Source organism: Lagenorhynchus albirostris, chromosome 3, assembly GCF_949774975.1.
Source record: "Lagenorhynchus albirostris chromosome 3, mLagAlb1.1, whole genome shotgun sequence".
Classification (NCBI taxonomy): Eukaryota; Metazoa; Chordata; class Mammalia; order Artiodactyla; family Delphinidae; genus Lagenorhynchus; species Lagenorhynchus albirostris.
Window position 1 is genome coordinate 154434553 of NC_083097.1, and position 15291 is coordinate 154449843.

Sequence of the window (15291 nt, forward strand, 5' to 3'; positions counted from 1 at the left end):
TGCAGGTGAGTGTTTGGTGTTCCGTATTTACCAGCAAGCGGCCCCCGACGATGCCAGTTTTGCGAGGATTTCTTGTCCCAAGGTCTCTGTAGAGGCTGCGGGGGCTTTAGCAAGGTGCGGGCTACCGTTAGACACCAGGAATGGTTCGCCGAGTCGTGGCAGGGCCGCTGAGGCCTGCAGGCCGCGCCGACTCTATTGTGTGAGATGTCGGAGGAGGCGGAGCGGAAGCGGCCGCCGCCATTTCCTTGCCTCCACGCTGGCGCTAGGCCGGGTGCCCCTCGGCTTGGGGCACTGGTACCTGGTGCGCAGAGCGGCCTCGGGGACACGGCCGCTGGCCAACTGGGCGTTCGGTGTTGCAGTCGCCTGGGTCGGAACGTCCGCACGGGCTCGACCTTTATGGAGGCGCCGCGGGCCGGCAGGGCGTTTCGAGATCAGAGGACTGTTTAATTTTAACATTTTTCAGGTCTGACCCTCATCCTCATCTTGCAGGCTGTCTCGACGCCAGGACCCCCTAAGAGACGATGATGTTGGGCACCGAAGGCGGCGAGGGATTCGTGGTGAAGGTCCGGGGCTTGCCTTGGTCTTGTTCGGCCGACGAAGTGCAGCGGTTTTTTTCTGGTGAGTCTGAAGCGGAGGCGGGAGTTCAGCCCGGGCTGCAGGGCGGGCGGGGAGGCGGCGGCGGCGGGGTGGGGGGTGGGGGGGGCAGAGCCCAGGGCGCCCCCTGGTGGGGCGCGGGCGGCAGCGGTTCCCGCTGTCCTGCTCGCGCCCGGCCGGCCGCTGTTACGCAATGGAAATTGCGAAAGCCCCACCCGCCCGGCCCTCTTGGGGGAATGCGGCCTCTCTGGCGGATTTTTTTTTCTTCATTAAGTATTAGTCATTCTGTGGATGTCTTTTAGAAAGGATAAATGGGGATAGATGGGGTTTCCCTTTCAACCTTGAGAACTTTGCCCAGCAGCTGAACAAATATAACACCTTTCCAGTTTTGGCGTTTATTTGAAAAGGGGCATTCTGCTTTGGAAAGATAAAATGTCGTTTCTTAATTTCAGACAATTTTCCTAATCAAGATTTTGTAACTGAAGAGCTCTTTCTCATAGTTCTTGATCTGGCTCACTTTACAGTTGAGGACACTGAAGCCCAGGAAAGTTTTCTTGCCTATGTAGTTTTTTCCCCAGTATGTAGGTTTCCTGAATAACGTCTGCCAAATGTCCTTGTTCTCATTATTAGCGTAAGATGAGATTGAAAGATATATTTGGGAGAAATTTACAGGTTTTGGAAGGATACTGTAGTATTGACTTACTATCTGAATTTAGTGTGTAACGGAAAACGACCTGTAAAACAAGAACCAAGTACACTGGAAGCCACCTTGCAGTGGGCAAGACTGGGTTTGGCTTCAGCTGTGCAACTTGGAGCATTTTAGCTTGGTAACATTGATCCCCTTTCAGGTGAGTATTGGCCCTGCAATTCGGATACGAGCAAGAAATTGTAATGTTGCTTCTAGTAAGGTAAAACTGTCAAATACCCTAAATCAAAACTCCAAACCACGTTTATTCAGAAAATGCCATAAAATCACAAGGTCCAGACGTAAAAGTTTACTGAGGAGTTATAAAAAGGATGTTTAATGGACACTTGAATAGTGAGGACTTGGAGATAACTTTATTAAGACAGTGCTTTGAGTATTGGATTTTCTTGATGGATTGGGAATATATTTAGGGAATAAGAAAGTTTGGTCATAAGAGGAAAACTGCTTAATTACTGAAAGAGACACCCTAGGAGTTAGTAATACCTTGCTCATTTTAGGCTTTGCAAATGCTCTGCTTTGTAGTGGGGGTGTGTATAGGCATTTCATCACCCAGAGGTGGTTTTTAGTTTTAAATTCTGTATTAACAGTTGTTTTCTTTCCAGACTGCAAAATTCAAAATGGGGCTCAAGGTATTCGTTTCATCTACACCAGAGAAGGCAGACCGAGTGGCGAGGCTTTTGTTGAACTTGAATCAGAAGATGAAGTCAAATTGGCCCTGAAAAAAGACAGAGAAACTATGGGACACAGATATGTTGAAGGTTTGATTTACATTGCCCTAGTAACAGTAAATAAAACATTAAACAAATAGAAATCTATCTTACCCCTTCTGAATTTTAGGTATTTGACCGCATGGAAATGGTCATCTAAGAGTTTATGGCAGCTCTACCTAGATTATCTAAAGACCCAGGAAGTCTGAACTTGGTTTTCTAACTTTCCAAAGTTGACTAATTCTAAGCACCTCTTTCAGTATTCAAGTCAAACAACGTTGAAATGGATTGGGTGTTGAAGCATACTGGTCCAAATAGTCCTGACACGGCCAATGATGGCTTTGTACGGCTTAGAGGACTCCCCTTTGGATGTAGCAAGGAAGAGATTGTTCAGTTCTTCTCAGGTATGTAGTCCTGTTTGTTGCTGAGCAGTGAGTTCTGGCTAGCCTCTGGCAACATGTGATTGAATAGACCTTAAGTTGAGTAGCTTAGATATTTAAACAGGTTGTGAGTATATGCAGATGAATTAATGTTTTCTTTTTCCTGGAGACCTTCAAATAATTTAAGCCCATCTTAAAGGTGGATTAATTAAGTACTTCCAAAATGCTAACTGCCTATATTTAGTATTGTAGTTCAGAGTAGATCTTTGAGGATTGTCCTCAACAACTTAACTACTTTCCTCACATTGCTGTACAGCTAAGTACTTCAAGTTAAAGGTAAGATCCCTTAACATTAGAATAGCATGTTAGGTTGTTGTAATTTATGGCAAGTGTCTATATTGTAAGAGACACTGGGTCATGGGACCAGAAATTCTCTAATCTCATTCTGTTTATTAAAAAAAACTTAAGGAAACAATTGGTTTAGCCAGGGAATTAAACTTACTGAAAGTCAATCTAATATAAGTGTAGGTTGAATGTAGTCTTTGTATCTGAAGTACAGAAAGTGTTTTGAAATTGTTTTGGGCCTAAAGTATTTGAATGTTTAGCAGAATGTTAGAGCATATATTTTAAATACTGTTGCTTAATATTCATGTTGTGATAAACTGGAATTAAGAACAAGAAATCCTTTCATGGTTTAGTGTAGTATGTGTTAAAATCTTGACTTAACTAGATACATATCAAGTCCTAATATTTTGCCAGAATTTTTGCAATCAAGTCTGTTTTTATTGTTTTTGTCTAAATTGGTGAGAATTGAATGCTATCTGTCAACATCGTTAAATATGAACATAATTTCATATCTTCTAGGAAAGTGCTTTAAGTCCTTTTTGTAAGCTTGGGAATGTTTCCACGGAAAGGATTTTTCATAGACGGAATTTCCAGAAGTGAATCTTACTACTATTAGAGCATAAGAGTGCATGATTGTGCTGTGTTAGATCAGTTGTTTGTTGAAAGCTTAGATTGTATGTTTGTCAATTATATGACTAAACAATGTTTCAATTTGTATATTAAATGTTTAAATATGTAATTTCTTGAAACTGAAGTTCCACTAACTTTAAAACATTGCAATATGAAATGAGGTGAAAGGTGTATCTTGAATTTAGTAAAACTGTTGTCTTTAATGCTTGAAAATTTGTTAAGTTCTTGTATAATTTTCAACATTAAGTTGCATAGATAAATAAGTATTCTTAATTGTTGAATTCTTAATGCATCCTGTGTTCAGCAGGTTTTTTCTTACATACCGTGTCATGGGGTGTGTTAAGAATTAATAGTTTGTTATAATGGAACTTCATATTACTGCAATGAATTTTTAAAGAGTACTTGTTGAAAGCATACCGTTCACCTAAAGTTAAAATTCTGGTGTATTTAAAGCTATAAGAAGAATCATTTCTGGGCTTGTGATGTTAATATTGCCCCCCTACTGGGGTTATTTGTCCTTGGGTTGAAGGGTTGGAAATCGTGCCAAATGGGATAACATTGCCGGTGGACTTCCAGGGGAGGAGTACGGGGGAGGCCTTCGTGCAGTTTGCTTCACAGGAAATAGCTGAAAAGGCTCTAAAGAAACACAAGGAAAGAATAGGGCACAGGTGGGGATGGATGGTTGGTTGGATTTGTCACTTTTCTTATGGTAAACAATTAAATCCATATTCTCTCTGCTTAGAATCAAGGAAGAAAATCTGATTCCTAGTCCCAATTACTTGATGTTTTGCCACAATTTTCAAACTTCTTCTATGTCAAAATTCCATAGTGCTTTCAGATTAAATTATAGGTTTTGAAATTGTCCCCAGTTAATTTGGTCTACTTTACAATTTTGTAGGATTCCTAATTAACCCCAGTTACTGGAGTTGAGAGACTATGGTTTTAAAAATGTTAATGCAAACCTGGCTTTAGCTGTAATAACTCCACCTAGTAAATTAATATTACCATAAGAAAATGTGATACTTTCTGATCTTGTTTTTAAAGTTGAAATGCAACAAACTTTCTTGCTGTATAAATGTTTTCTGCATATGTATTAATAAGCATAGCTTTCAAGAAATTGTCACAAAAGGTTTTATTCTCTTTGCTTGTGACTATTTTTCATTGAAGCATGCGCTTACCTATGCTGATTCCTACTAAAAGCATAGGCTGGGGTATTTATTGGCAGAAGGAAATGTGTAGTGTGGGCTAGACTGTTGGTGGAGGCTGGCTTTTTAGCTCACTTGCTATACATAATGCCAATGGATTTAAGACATGAAATGTTGAAAGTTGAGTGGAATTCTTTCCCTCCTAAGACATTTATTTACAGTACTCCTCTCTACCCCTAAGGTTGGGCTCTCTGCCTCAGAGGAGTGAATTTTTTTTCTATAAAGTTTACATTAAATCTTAAAATTGAGTGAATTTCTGGTCATTGCCTGTACAAATATAAGAAATCTGGCTTTAAATATTAGTCAGTTTCATGGCTATGACTACATTGTTTTCTGTGTAACTGAATACCTGTATGAAATGAACTAATGTTTTCTCTCCCTTCCCCACTCCCTTTCCTCTTGAACAATGCTTTAGGTATATCGAAATCTTTAAGAGCAGTCGAGCTGAAGTTAGAACTCACTATGATCCACCACGAAAACTTATGGCCATGCAGCGGCCAGGTCCCTATGACAGACCTGGGGCTGGCAGAGGGTATAACAGCATTGGAAGAGGAGCTGGCTTTGAAAGGATGAGGCGTGGTGCGTACGGTGGAGGTATGTGTGTTGCGCAGGTGTCACGAGGTCTGTTCTTTATGTGACTTATTTAGTGATTGTACTTCTTGCCTTTCAGGTTATGGAGGCTATGATGATTATAATGGCTATAATGATGGCTATGGATTTGGGTCAGATAGATTTGGAAGAGGTAAGGTAAGAATTGAATTTCTCATCTGAGGGATACTTAACTCTTGTTCATTTAGACCTCAATTATTGTTTTTCAGGAATGTCAGATCACAGATACGGGGATGGTGGCTCTACTTTCCAGAGCACAACAGGACACTGTGTACACATGCGGGGATTACCTTACAGAGCTACTGAGAATGACATTTATAATGTAAGTGTAGGATAAATTCATAAGTTGTATATCTCAGTGTAACAGTAAAAACATGGTTCTTATTCTACTTAAGTGAAGCAGCATGTTAAAGTTTTGTTTCCTGTAACAATATTTGACTTGATTCTCTGAAATACCTTATATTTAGTTTTTTTCACCACTCAACCCTGTGAGAGTACATATTGAAATTGGTCCCGATGGCAGAGTAACTGGTGAAGCAGATGTCGAGTTTGCAACTCATGAAGATGCTGTGGCAGCTATGTCAAAAGACAAAGCAAATATGCGTAAGTGTGATTTAAGGATCTTCAGGTCTCTTATAGGTAGTTGTGTGACTGATTACGATAAAGGAATAGTAAGGTTGAGAAAAATTTGTAATCCAATAATAGGGTTCTACGGGATGTTTAAAAAGTGTGTGGGTTTTTGAAGTTAGTATGATTAAAAAATTTGTGATAAGAACACTGACTAAGGTATATGCTTAACTGACAAAGCAATTTAGGTGAATGTTTAATACTGCTTTTTGAAACTTGCATAAAGTAAATCACCTGAGAGAAGCAGCTAGAATTTTTTTTTTACTAAAAGTATTTATAGTTCACAGATCTACTTAAAAGAACTAAAAGTGCTTATCTTTTTCTTTCACCAACAAACATTTTCAACTTTTTTTTTCTCATTTCAGAACACAGATATGTAGAACTCTTCTTGAATTCTACAGCAGGAGCAAGCGGTGGTGCTTACGGTAGCCAAATGCTAGGAGGCATGGGTTTGTGTAAATATCACTTTAGTGTCTTTTTTTAAGCTAACCTTGTATGCCTTTTCTCTCATTTCAGAACACAGATATGTAGAACTCTTCTTGAATTCTACAGCAGGAGCAAGCGGTGGTGCTTATGGTAGCCAAATGATGGGAGGCATGGGCTTGTGTAAATATCGTTAGTTTTTTTAAAAACCAAAACGTTTATATCTGTATAAGTCAATTATATAAGTTAATATATATAAGGAGTTAAGCATAATTTAGGCAAAGAAAAGTTTAGATTTGAATAGTATGTGTGCCTTAAATTGTTACATAAAACTGTTAGATAACAAATTAGTTTGAAGTACTTTTGGGGGAGGGGACTACAGAAAGAAACTAATTGAATTGTCTATAAGTATGAAGTATAAATCTAAAAGTAATATTTAGCAAAAAGCATAGGATCAAAATAAATTTTGGGGCATAATCAGGTGTTTAGTGATACCTGTGTATTGACCTACCCTTAATATATATCGAATTATGGGGGAAAATCCCACTAAATCCAGTTGAACATTTTCATAAGGTCTTGTCAAAATGCCTCTACTTACGGAAACGTGGATTCAGTCCTGCTGATGTGTATGCTGTTGGCCTTGTGGTTTATAAGTGTTTGACTAGCTCAAATGATGGATAGAAAGGTAGTCTGGTCATAGACAGTAGGCAGAAGGAGGGCACAGAGGGTTATATATAGTGATGTAAGATCAAGACTGGAAAATGATAGATTAGAATTACAAGCCCGGTACCACCAGGTACCACATTACATAAGGAACAAGGTTCTAATGTTCTCTTAACTTAACAGCAAACCAGTCCAGTTATGGCGGCCCAGCCAGCCAGCAGCTGAGTGGTGGTTATGGAGGCGGCTATGGTGGCCAGAGCAGCATGAGTGGATATGGTAAGTGTGTTTTTTAATATACTTGAGTAAGTTTCAGGCAGGTTTCTTTAGTTGGGAATATTCAGGCTCCTTTTTGGTGAAGTTGGGTTATTAAATGTATGCTCTTGATCCTAATATAACTGTTCAAATAGCTTTAACTTTCAGAATCAATCATTGGGAGGGGGAAGTATTCTATGAATTCAAAATAGTCATTATTGCAACTTTGAATAATGTCGAGCCAGAAAACATCTGCCTCCGTTTGTTAAAACATTAAATAAAATTGTTCACTTTTTCTGTCTTTTTGTTAGCAATAAATCCATTTTAGATGGAGGGAGAATTTTAAATAATAGAATGGTGGTTGGGTTTAGGACCGTATTTACTAGTCAGTTAACCTAGGATTGGTTTTATTAATTATTTTTTCAATTGGTCTAAAGAATGGTGATTTTGGTATTATAGTCTTACCCTACAAAATCCTTTTGCAGACCAAGTTTTACAGGAAAACTCCAGTGATTTTCAATCAAACATTGCATAGGTAAATATTTTCTCGAAAAGTATAATTTAAATTCCCAATAGCAAATACTGATATGTTGTAGTAACACTTTCTATAGCAGTCAATGGCTCTGATTTAACTCCATGGAGGCTGCCATTTTGGGCACAGTGAGTTGCCTTTAGTCCAACTTCGTCGTCTCACTTCCTGCCCGCCATGAATAGGAAAAGCAAGAGATTGCCCCTGTGCTCCCTATTCATATATGCCATTCGATGGACACATTGTGAATGTTTATGGTAAATTTTTTTTTAAAATGCTTTGTTTAGCTTTAAAAACAACATGAAGTAATTTTGCAATTTTTGAAAAACACTAGTTTTCCTTTAAACTTAATTTTCCACGTTGATCCTGAAGCATCCAATTAAATGGTAGCACAAGAGTCTGGCAAGTTGGTACTGCAGAGAAAAGGGGTTAATTGAGATTTGTTTGGAGTCGGGAGTCCCTTTTCCCAAACATGCTTCTCGCCACTTGGACAGCAGCCATTTGTACTCGTATACTTTTTAAACTTTTTCTTGGAATGCTGTATTTTAGTTGACTGATAATCTGATACTCATCCTGACTTGTCAAATTGATCTCTTTGCAGGCAGCCAAGGAACAGTGAACAGCAGCTACTACAGTAGTGGAAGCCGAGCATCTATGGGAGTGAACGGAATGGGAGGGATGTCTAGCATGTCCAGTATGAGTGGTGGATGGGGAATGTAATTGATCCTGATCACTGACTCTTGGTCAACATTTTTTACAAAACTTAAGTTTTAACAGTTTTGCAATACAAACTTGTGGTTTATGCTTACTCTTAAGTGGAAATCAGGATTGTTTTAAAGACTTAAGGTTCAGTATTTTTGAACACAAACATTCATTTAGGATGTAACTAGGTTGAGTAATCTGTTACTGTTAAATAATTTTCAGCTTTTCTCAAGTTAGTTATATTGTAGGATGTACTTAAGCAGTAGGTGTATTTAGGTTAAAGCAGTTGAATTATGTTAAATGTTGCTTACACCACATTACATTGAACACTGTTTGGATGCATTGTTGAAAGACATGCTTTTTTGTGAAACTCAATATAGGAGCTGTGTCTACAATTAAAAGTGAAACATTTGGCATGTTTGTTAATTCTAGTTTCATTTAATAACCTCTATGGCACGTAAGTTTAAGCTTTTTTTTTTAAGTTAATGGGGAAAATTTGAGACGCAATACCAATACTTTAGGATTTTGGTCTTGGTGTTTGTTTGAAATTCTGAGGCCTTGATTTAAATCTTTTCATTGTATTGTGATTTTCCTTTTAGGTGTATTGCGCTAAGTGAAACTTGTTGAATAAATCTTCCTTTTAAAAACTGCACTTTGTCTTGTCTGTGCTTCAGTGTCATGTGGACTGTTTCTTGGTGATCTATTCCTGCCTGGGGCGTAGGTGAACAGTGGCCCACGTCTCTGGCTGTGGCAGACAGGCTCGGCAGTTGTGGCCGTTTTGTAGATGTCTTCAGACCTCTCTTCCCTCCAGTGCAACTGAAGGTAAACGTAGCTCTGGGGCCCTGTGGAAGGGCTTGTATGTCTGGCCTGGCTGCACAGGATCTGATCTGAATTTTTGCCTTTGACTTGCTAAGCACTTGCACAAAGCCAAGGGGGAGGCAGAAGTCTCCTCACTGCATGCTATGCATGTCCATGGAAGCCTTTTGAGCATGGCTGAGGAAGTGCCAGAGGCAAGGGGTGGCTGACTAGAGCTACCCCTTCCTAGTCTGATGGCATCTTTTGAATTTTGTTTATATGGGGTATCTTCTAGCAGGAACTAGCTCATAGAGAACTTTCACATTGAGGTTTCAACCTTTATTTTTACCTCATTCCTCAAGATCAAAACTACTTAAGAGCGACATTATTCCATTTATTTACAAAGCTTCTGAAGTAGAATACCAAGTTGTACTTCAGGAGAACAAATGATTCGTTTAAATCAGTAATTGAAACCATTATCGTATATAAAAACTCAATGACATTTGCTTAGGATAGTAGTAAGCAGTTCTTATAAGAGTAGTTCTAGGATTCCCTTCAGATACTTAACACTAGTTTGGGAGTTGCCACTCATTCATCCCTCTAATAGAAAAATTTCGCTGTATTGAGGTTAGAATTAAGAATCGGAGCTGTGAATATAGGCTTGTGCTGTTTGAAGCCACATGTGTACATTTTGCTGTGACTGCTGAAGGTTTCCTCTTGGGTGAGGTGAGTATGGTGAGTGTACTCTGAAAAATTGTGTGGAATGATTATTTACAGACTGTAGATGGCAGCATTGCGTGAAGGTATGCGTGAAGGGCCCTGCAGTCTGCCTGCCCTGCCACATGCTCTCTGAAGGCTGGGTGCATACCTTCAGTTGGGTTGGGGATACAGGAGTGTTGTACTTGGTAATTTTCTGGGGAGGCACTGTTGAGCATTGGTGTTCAGCTGCTGCCCCTGAGATCATTACTGAGTTACTCCATGTCTGGGGAATTGGACACAAGGAGGGTTCCTTCCCCTGGTCCTCTAGTTTTTCACAAGGAACATCTTTGTTGAAAAACATGCCTTATTGGAGGAAGAAAAGGGACTAGAATTAGAAACTTGAACTCTAGAAACATTGTGGTTCTTTGGAACCTTGTGAAAATCTGTAGTTTGGAATGAATGCAGCTTTGGAGCTGGGCACAGTTTTGGAGGCTGGCCATACAGATTCGTGTTTTTCTGTAAGATGTTAGGAAAAACTCAGTGAACTTTTTGGCCAACCCAAATATATAAGGGAATGACTTTTGGGCTTTGGTGACAGGTACTTTCTCTGTGCTTGTTGGACTTATCAGCCCAACTTGTCCTTGGCTCAACTGGGCAGAGCAGCCTGCACCCCAGAACACAGCAGGCTCAGGTCTTCACCTCGAAGGCAGTCGCCCTCACCAAGGGGCTCGTCCTGAAATGGGGGTTGCTTTGGGCATCCTGTGAAGCTGACACAGCTCCTTCATTTTCTGCACCAGAATGAAAAATAAATGATTTTATTGCAGGGCTAATGATGGGTATTCATGAGTGTGAAACAGCAAATTTCTTGACTCGGTGAAAAATAAATGATTTTACTGCAGGGCTAATAATGATGGATATTAATTCACAAGAGTGTGAAACAGCAAATTTCTTGACTATGAAAAATAAATGATTTTATTGCAGGGCTAATGATGGATATTCACAAGGGTGTGAAATAGCAGATTTCTTGATTCTGAAGCAGGGAAAGCATGCTGGGGCAGCGGGGAGGGAAAGGAATTGATTCACTAGTGGGTCTGCTGCAAAATAGGTTAATTCTTTGGAAACTGAAAAATGACAATAGCAAAATCATGAAGGTTACATCTGAACCAAAGCCAGTGGTGTCAAGGGAGAATTTCAATCCAGAGGAGCTGAATCCATACAATTTGGAAAGGAGAGGCGCGCAGTTTCTGGTTCCCGCATGTTGTGTTCCACAGTGACAGCAGCCCAGGCGAGGATCTTGTTCTCTTGGGAAACTAACCTCCCAAGTCCCTGGCCACCTCGAGACCCAAAGAGTTTGGCACTGCTCTGAGGCTGCCCATGCCCATGAAGACAGGCTGGCAACTGGTCGAGAAAGCAGGCCCTGCTGATGCCCCCACCTTAGGAGCCGGTGGAGGAGGAGCAGCGCTGAAGGAGCAGCGTGTGGCAGCTGTCGCACACACGTACTGGCTTGGGGTAGGAGGGCAGGGCCAGCTCATTACTGGAGCACGTGTTGCAGAAGATGTGGCCACAGTTTCGGCAGTGGTGCTAGAGGATGGAAAAGAACTCACGCTCAGAACACGCTGAGCTGCCTGGGTCTGCACACCTGCTCTAGTTTATCGACCTTTAAAAGTTTAATGCTTTAAAATCCCTCCCTCATGTATCAGTGAGGCATGTACCAATTTGGAATGGGTTCTTGTAGACCTTGTTTCTACATTTATGTTCCTATAAAATCCATGGAGTTTTGGAGGGGTGAGTTAAGGTTCTTTTTTTTGTGTTTTATTGGACTTGACAGCTCTTAACTCACTGAGTTGGTAGTCCGTGCTACTTAAAGAGCCTGGGTTCATTCTCTGCAATCACTACATTCTATGGTGGTGACCCAAGGTTTCTTTAGCCAGCCCCTCATGAGAAGGGCATCTTGCTTTTGTAAACAGGGCTGCTGTTTGAACCTTGGGCACATGGCAGACGCCAAGACAAGGACCTGTGTGTCCCTCTATACATCACTTCTGCCAACTGCCCCCTACTCCCCCAGTCAGGCTAGACAATGGACCTTGAACTGGGCCATTCAGTGTGGGGAGCCTTAGTAAAGGCTCTATTTTGTGTGAGATCTATATCCTGCCCCTGTCCTGCCCAACTGGTCAATAAAGGCCCTGTCAACCCTGGACCAAAGGCTGGGCCCAAGACCTTCTCTTCCGGAACCTGAAGACAGGCTACACAGGCATTCACTGGGGGCAAGTGCCCTGCCCAGATTGCCAGTTACCTTTTGGTGCCACCTGGATGCCTGTCCTGAGACTTAAATTGCCCATGGGTTCCCCACGGATTCTGTTTTTGCCTAACTTAGATTTTGGTCCTATTGCTTCCAAAGAATTTTCAGTTGATATACACACTTAGACCATTTCTGCAAACAAGCAGCCCCAACTCCCAAATCATTGAGAGGACTGTGATGGAGACAAGGCCTGTAACTTACCGGCTGGGGTCCCTGAAAGGGGGCAGGCTGGAAGGTCGTCTGCATAGGCCAGCAGACCAGTGAGCATGAACACAATGCAGTGGGCCTAGCCCCACAGGCCTTTTCCAGAACCAGAGGAAGGAGAGCCCAGGCAGGGCACGAACTCAGCCCCTGAGCGAGCGAGTGCAGGGCTACCCCACATACCTTTCTCCGGGAAATGGAAAACTCCTTTTCACACTGCTTACAGTGCGTGGCTTCATCGTCTTTCAGCCAAGTATGGCCCTGAGGAGGAAAGAACACCACAGAATCCCACTTTACAGCTTGGTTCCTGATGAACCTTTAGCTGTGTTCATCCTTCAACCCAGCATCTGCTGTCCCTTCCTAATAGCACCTGGTCTGCTTTTGCGGGACTGCCTCTTCTCCACTAGAAGTGGCCTCACGGGACTGTCCCCACCCTGACCACAGCTGGAGCTCATGTGCTGCAGCCTGCCCGCCTTCTGGCTTCCTGGTCTCCACAGGTTGCCCCCAGTCCTCAAGCCAGATTCTCCATCCTTCTGTTAACCTGAGACTCACCCACCCCCTTTCAATAAGTGCCCTGTGGCTGAGGTAACCAGAATCAGGATCTGGTTAACTCCAACCCTGGCTGAGACATTATCCAAAGTGCCTCCTGAACTGGCAGGAGGAAGAAGGGCCAACCCTGTCAGCCAGACTAGAAAATCTGTGACAACAGTCCCCACCGTGAGACAGAAGGCAACATGCTGTGGAGACAGGAAGCCCTTCTCCATACACACTGACCCCCAGTCCTCAGGGCATCGTGGGAGGCAGATGTCTCCATTCTGCCCAGGAGCCAACTGAGGCTTAGAGAGATGCTTTTGGAGGTCTTTCTAAGGGAAAACTAGGATATGTGATTTATTCAGCCTCAGGGACTGAGGTGGTCAGGGGTCAAGGGCCCTGTGTACTTTCACGGCTCCTTGGCTTTTGTTGGCCATCACTTTCCTGATGACACAGATCTTATGATTGGGAGCTGCAGCACCACACCCAGGGCTTTCAACCTTGGGTTCACTAGTTCCACGCAGCTCTAGAGTCCCATTTTATGATTTTTATCCTCCCTCTGGCACTGTCAGCTGACGTTTTGTGCACATTTCTGTGCAGTGCAGGGGATACAAAGATAAACAGCTCACAGCAATGACATCCAAGGAGCTTTCGGTATACAAGGGAGGATACAGTAAACTGATGTGAACCGCAAGTCCAGGCTGCTGTTAGTTGCTGTGACAATTTGCTTCTGACCTGAGGTGCCCTGGTAGTCAGAGACATTAGGATCTCTGCTCTAGCATACGCTGGAGGGTGCCTTGTGAAGAGGGTGTTTGTGCACTGCTGGCACAGCAGAGCTGAAGCTGAAGGCTAGGAGCTCCTGCACCCTCCTCTCCACTCTCTCAGCCCCAGCTTGGTACTGCATGGGGTCACCTGGACCACATGTTCCTGCTCTCCTTAAGCTGTGTGTGCCACTCTGCCCTCCCCAAAATGGTCCAGAAACTTGGCCCAGCTCAGGGCTTAAGTGGTTCCCAGAAATGGCACAGGGCCCTTTAGTGGGCCTCTGGCCCCTCACTTGGAGGGAAAGGTCTTACTCTCACTATTAAAAAAAAAATACCTGGATCTCTTTCTGCCACTTTTCATTTCCTTCATTAGGGTACCTATGATCTAGGCCTAATGTCAAACTACAGCTGACAGCAGAGGACCAGAACCAGAGGACCTCGGTTCCAGCTTGGGCCCTGCCACTTGCAGCATCGTCATCTCTGCCAAGTTACATGGCTCTGAGCAGCATTTTCTTATCCGTAAATAAGTGACAAGAACCACCAATCAACCACACATTCTCACCTGATTTTTGTGAGAAAACCTAAGAGCATGCTAGGATATTAGCACAAGCTGACTAATAGCTACGAGTAGTGATTCTGATGTTAATAACGTTAATAATCCAGTACCTTCAGTGCCTTATTTACTTCTTTGATGTCTTCCATCTTCAGCTTTGACCTTAAAAAAAAAAGAAAGAGAGAGATTCATAGCCTCACTAGAGGGGCTTTCAAACTCGAAGTAAACCCACAAAAACTTTTTGGCTTTGTGAAGTCAACAAGACTTGTAAGAGAGGAGTGTGATAACACGAGTTCTTGTAAAATTATTTCTTTCCACCTTTTTATAATCCCAGAGTCATCTCACTATTGGCTCATGTCTGGTGCAGTCTGAGGCTGAGCCTGTGGACTGAATCTGGCCTAAGAACAAACTGTTGAATTGGCAAGGATTTAAAAAGACTTTGAAATAGCTGCAAGCATTTAAAAATTGAGAATTATCTCATAAAAGCCCATGTTTCTGGCTTCTCTGGGCAACTATTCCTGAGTGTGACATGTGCTTTAACTCGGGGTGGGGGAGGGGGGCGCTCCCGTATCAGGCGTGGGCTCCCCCATGGCAGGAACCTGAAACTGTAGGCCTCTCACCAGCCCCTTTCCTGCTGCCTGCCTGCTCTGTCTAGAAAGGCCAGGCTCAGGGGGCATGATTGTTTGTTCTTGTTCCATTCTTTTTAAAAATATTTATTTATTTGGTTGCACCGGATCTTAGTTGCGGCATGTGGGCTCCTTAGTTGCAGCTCGCGGGGTCCTTAGTTGTGGCATGCGAACTCTTATTTGCAGCATGCATACTGGATCTAGTTCCCTGACCAGGTATCGAACCCAGGCTCCCGGCATTGGGAATCCTAACAACTGCGCCATCAGGGAAGTCCCCTTGTTCCATTCTTGTTAGTGCAAGAATAATTCCTTAGTTCTCCACATAAAAGACAGGACTGAACATTGTCTAAACTGGAAGAATTAAACCAGATAAAACAAAACATATGTATTTGTCAAAGCCTTTTTTTAAAAGCTGAGATTAGCCTAAACTGTCACTGGATTAGCCTAATCTAAG

General features: G+C 42.4%; 2 protein-coding genes across 13 annotated transcripts in view; one reads left to right on the forward strand and one right to left on the reverse strand.

Moving 5' to 3' along the window:
- The first annotated feature begins 368 nt into the window (after window positions 1-368).
- HNRNPH1 (heterogeneous nuclear ribonucleoprotein H1) lies at window positions 369-9019 on the forward strand. 4 transcript variants are annotated; one of them, XM_060144435.1, is made up of 12 exons: window positions 369-618; window positions 1903-2058; window positions 2268-2411; window positions 3892-4030; window positions 4983-5161; window positions 5238-5309; window positions 5386-5498; window positions 5644-5779; window positions 6169-6228; window positions 6320-6409; window positions 7073-7165; window positions 8272-9019. In XM_060144435.1, the coding sequence occupies exons 1-12, from the start codon at window positions 522-524 to the stop codon at window positions 8388-8390; spliced, it is 1398 nt and encodes a 465-aa protein (XP_060000418.1). In that variant the 5' UTR covers window positions 369-521; the 3' UTR covers window positions 8391-9019. The 4 variants fall into 4 exon arrangements, with proteins under 4 accessions (XP_060000418.1, XP_060000415.1, XP_060000417.1 ...); XM_060144434.1 differs by having other exon boundaries at window positions 376-618; window positions 5365-5498; XM_060144432.1 differs by lacking the exons at window positions 3892-4030; window positions 4983-5161; window positions 5238-5309 and adding an exon at window positions 7627-7676 and having other exon boundaries at window positions 371-618; window positions 8272-8437.
- The window catches only part of RUFY1 (RUN and FYVE domain containing 1), a 55982-nt gene continuing 42322 nt past the window's right edge, over window positions 1632-15291 (reverse strand). For 3 of the 9 annotated variants that reach the window (XM_060144427.1, XM_060144426.1, XM_060144430.1), the window contains 3 exons: window positions 14325-14373; window positions 12550-12627; window positions 10812-11447 (listed from right to left, as the gene is read on the reverse strand). In XM_060144427.1, the coding sequence (XP_060000410.1) occupies window positions 11301-11447; window positions 12550-12627; window positions 14325-14373 (274 nt within the window). In that variant the 3' untranslated portion in view covers window positions 10812-11300. Of the gene's footprint in view, window positions 2016-10811; window positions 12628-14324; window positions 14374-15291 lie in introns of those variants that run through there. The other 6 variants (XR_009539719.1, XM_060144428.1, XM_060144431.1 and 3 more) reach the window with 4 other exon arrangements.

Excerpts from the sequence above, each read along its gene's own strand:
- HNRNPH1 (XM_060144434.1), top strand. The coding sequence starts at position 522 with ATGATGTTGGGCACCGAAGGCGGCGAGGGATTCGTGGTGAAGGTCCGG. Across the intron at positions 2,059-2,267 it reads GGGACACAGATATGTTGAAG|TATTCAAGTCAAACAACGTT; the intron begins GTTTGATTTACA and ends CACCTCTTTCAG. Across the intron at positions 5,499-5,643 it reads CTGAGAATGACATTTATAAT|TTTTTTTCACCACTCAACCC; the intron begins GTAAGTGTAGGA and ends CCTTATATTTAG.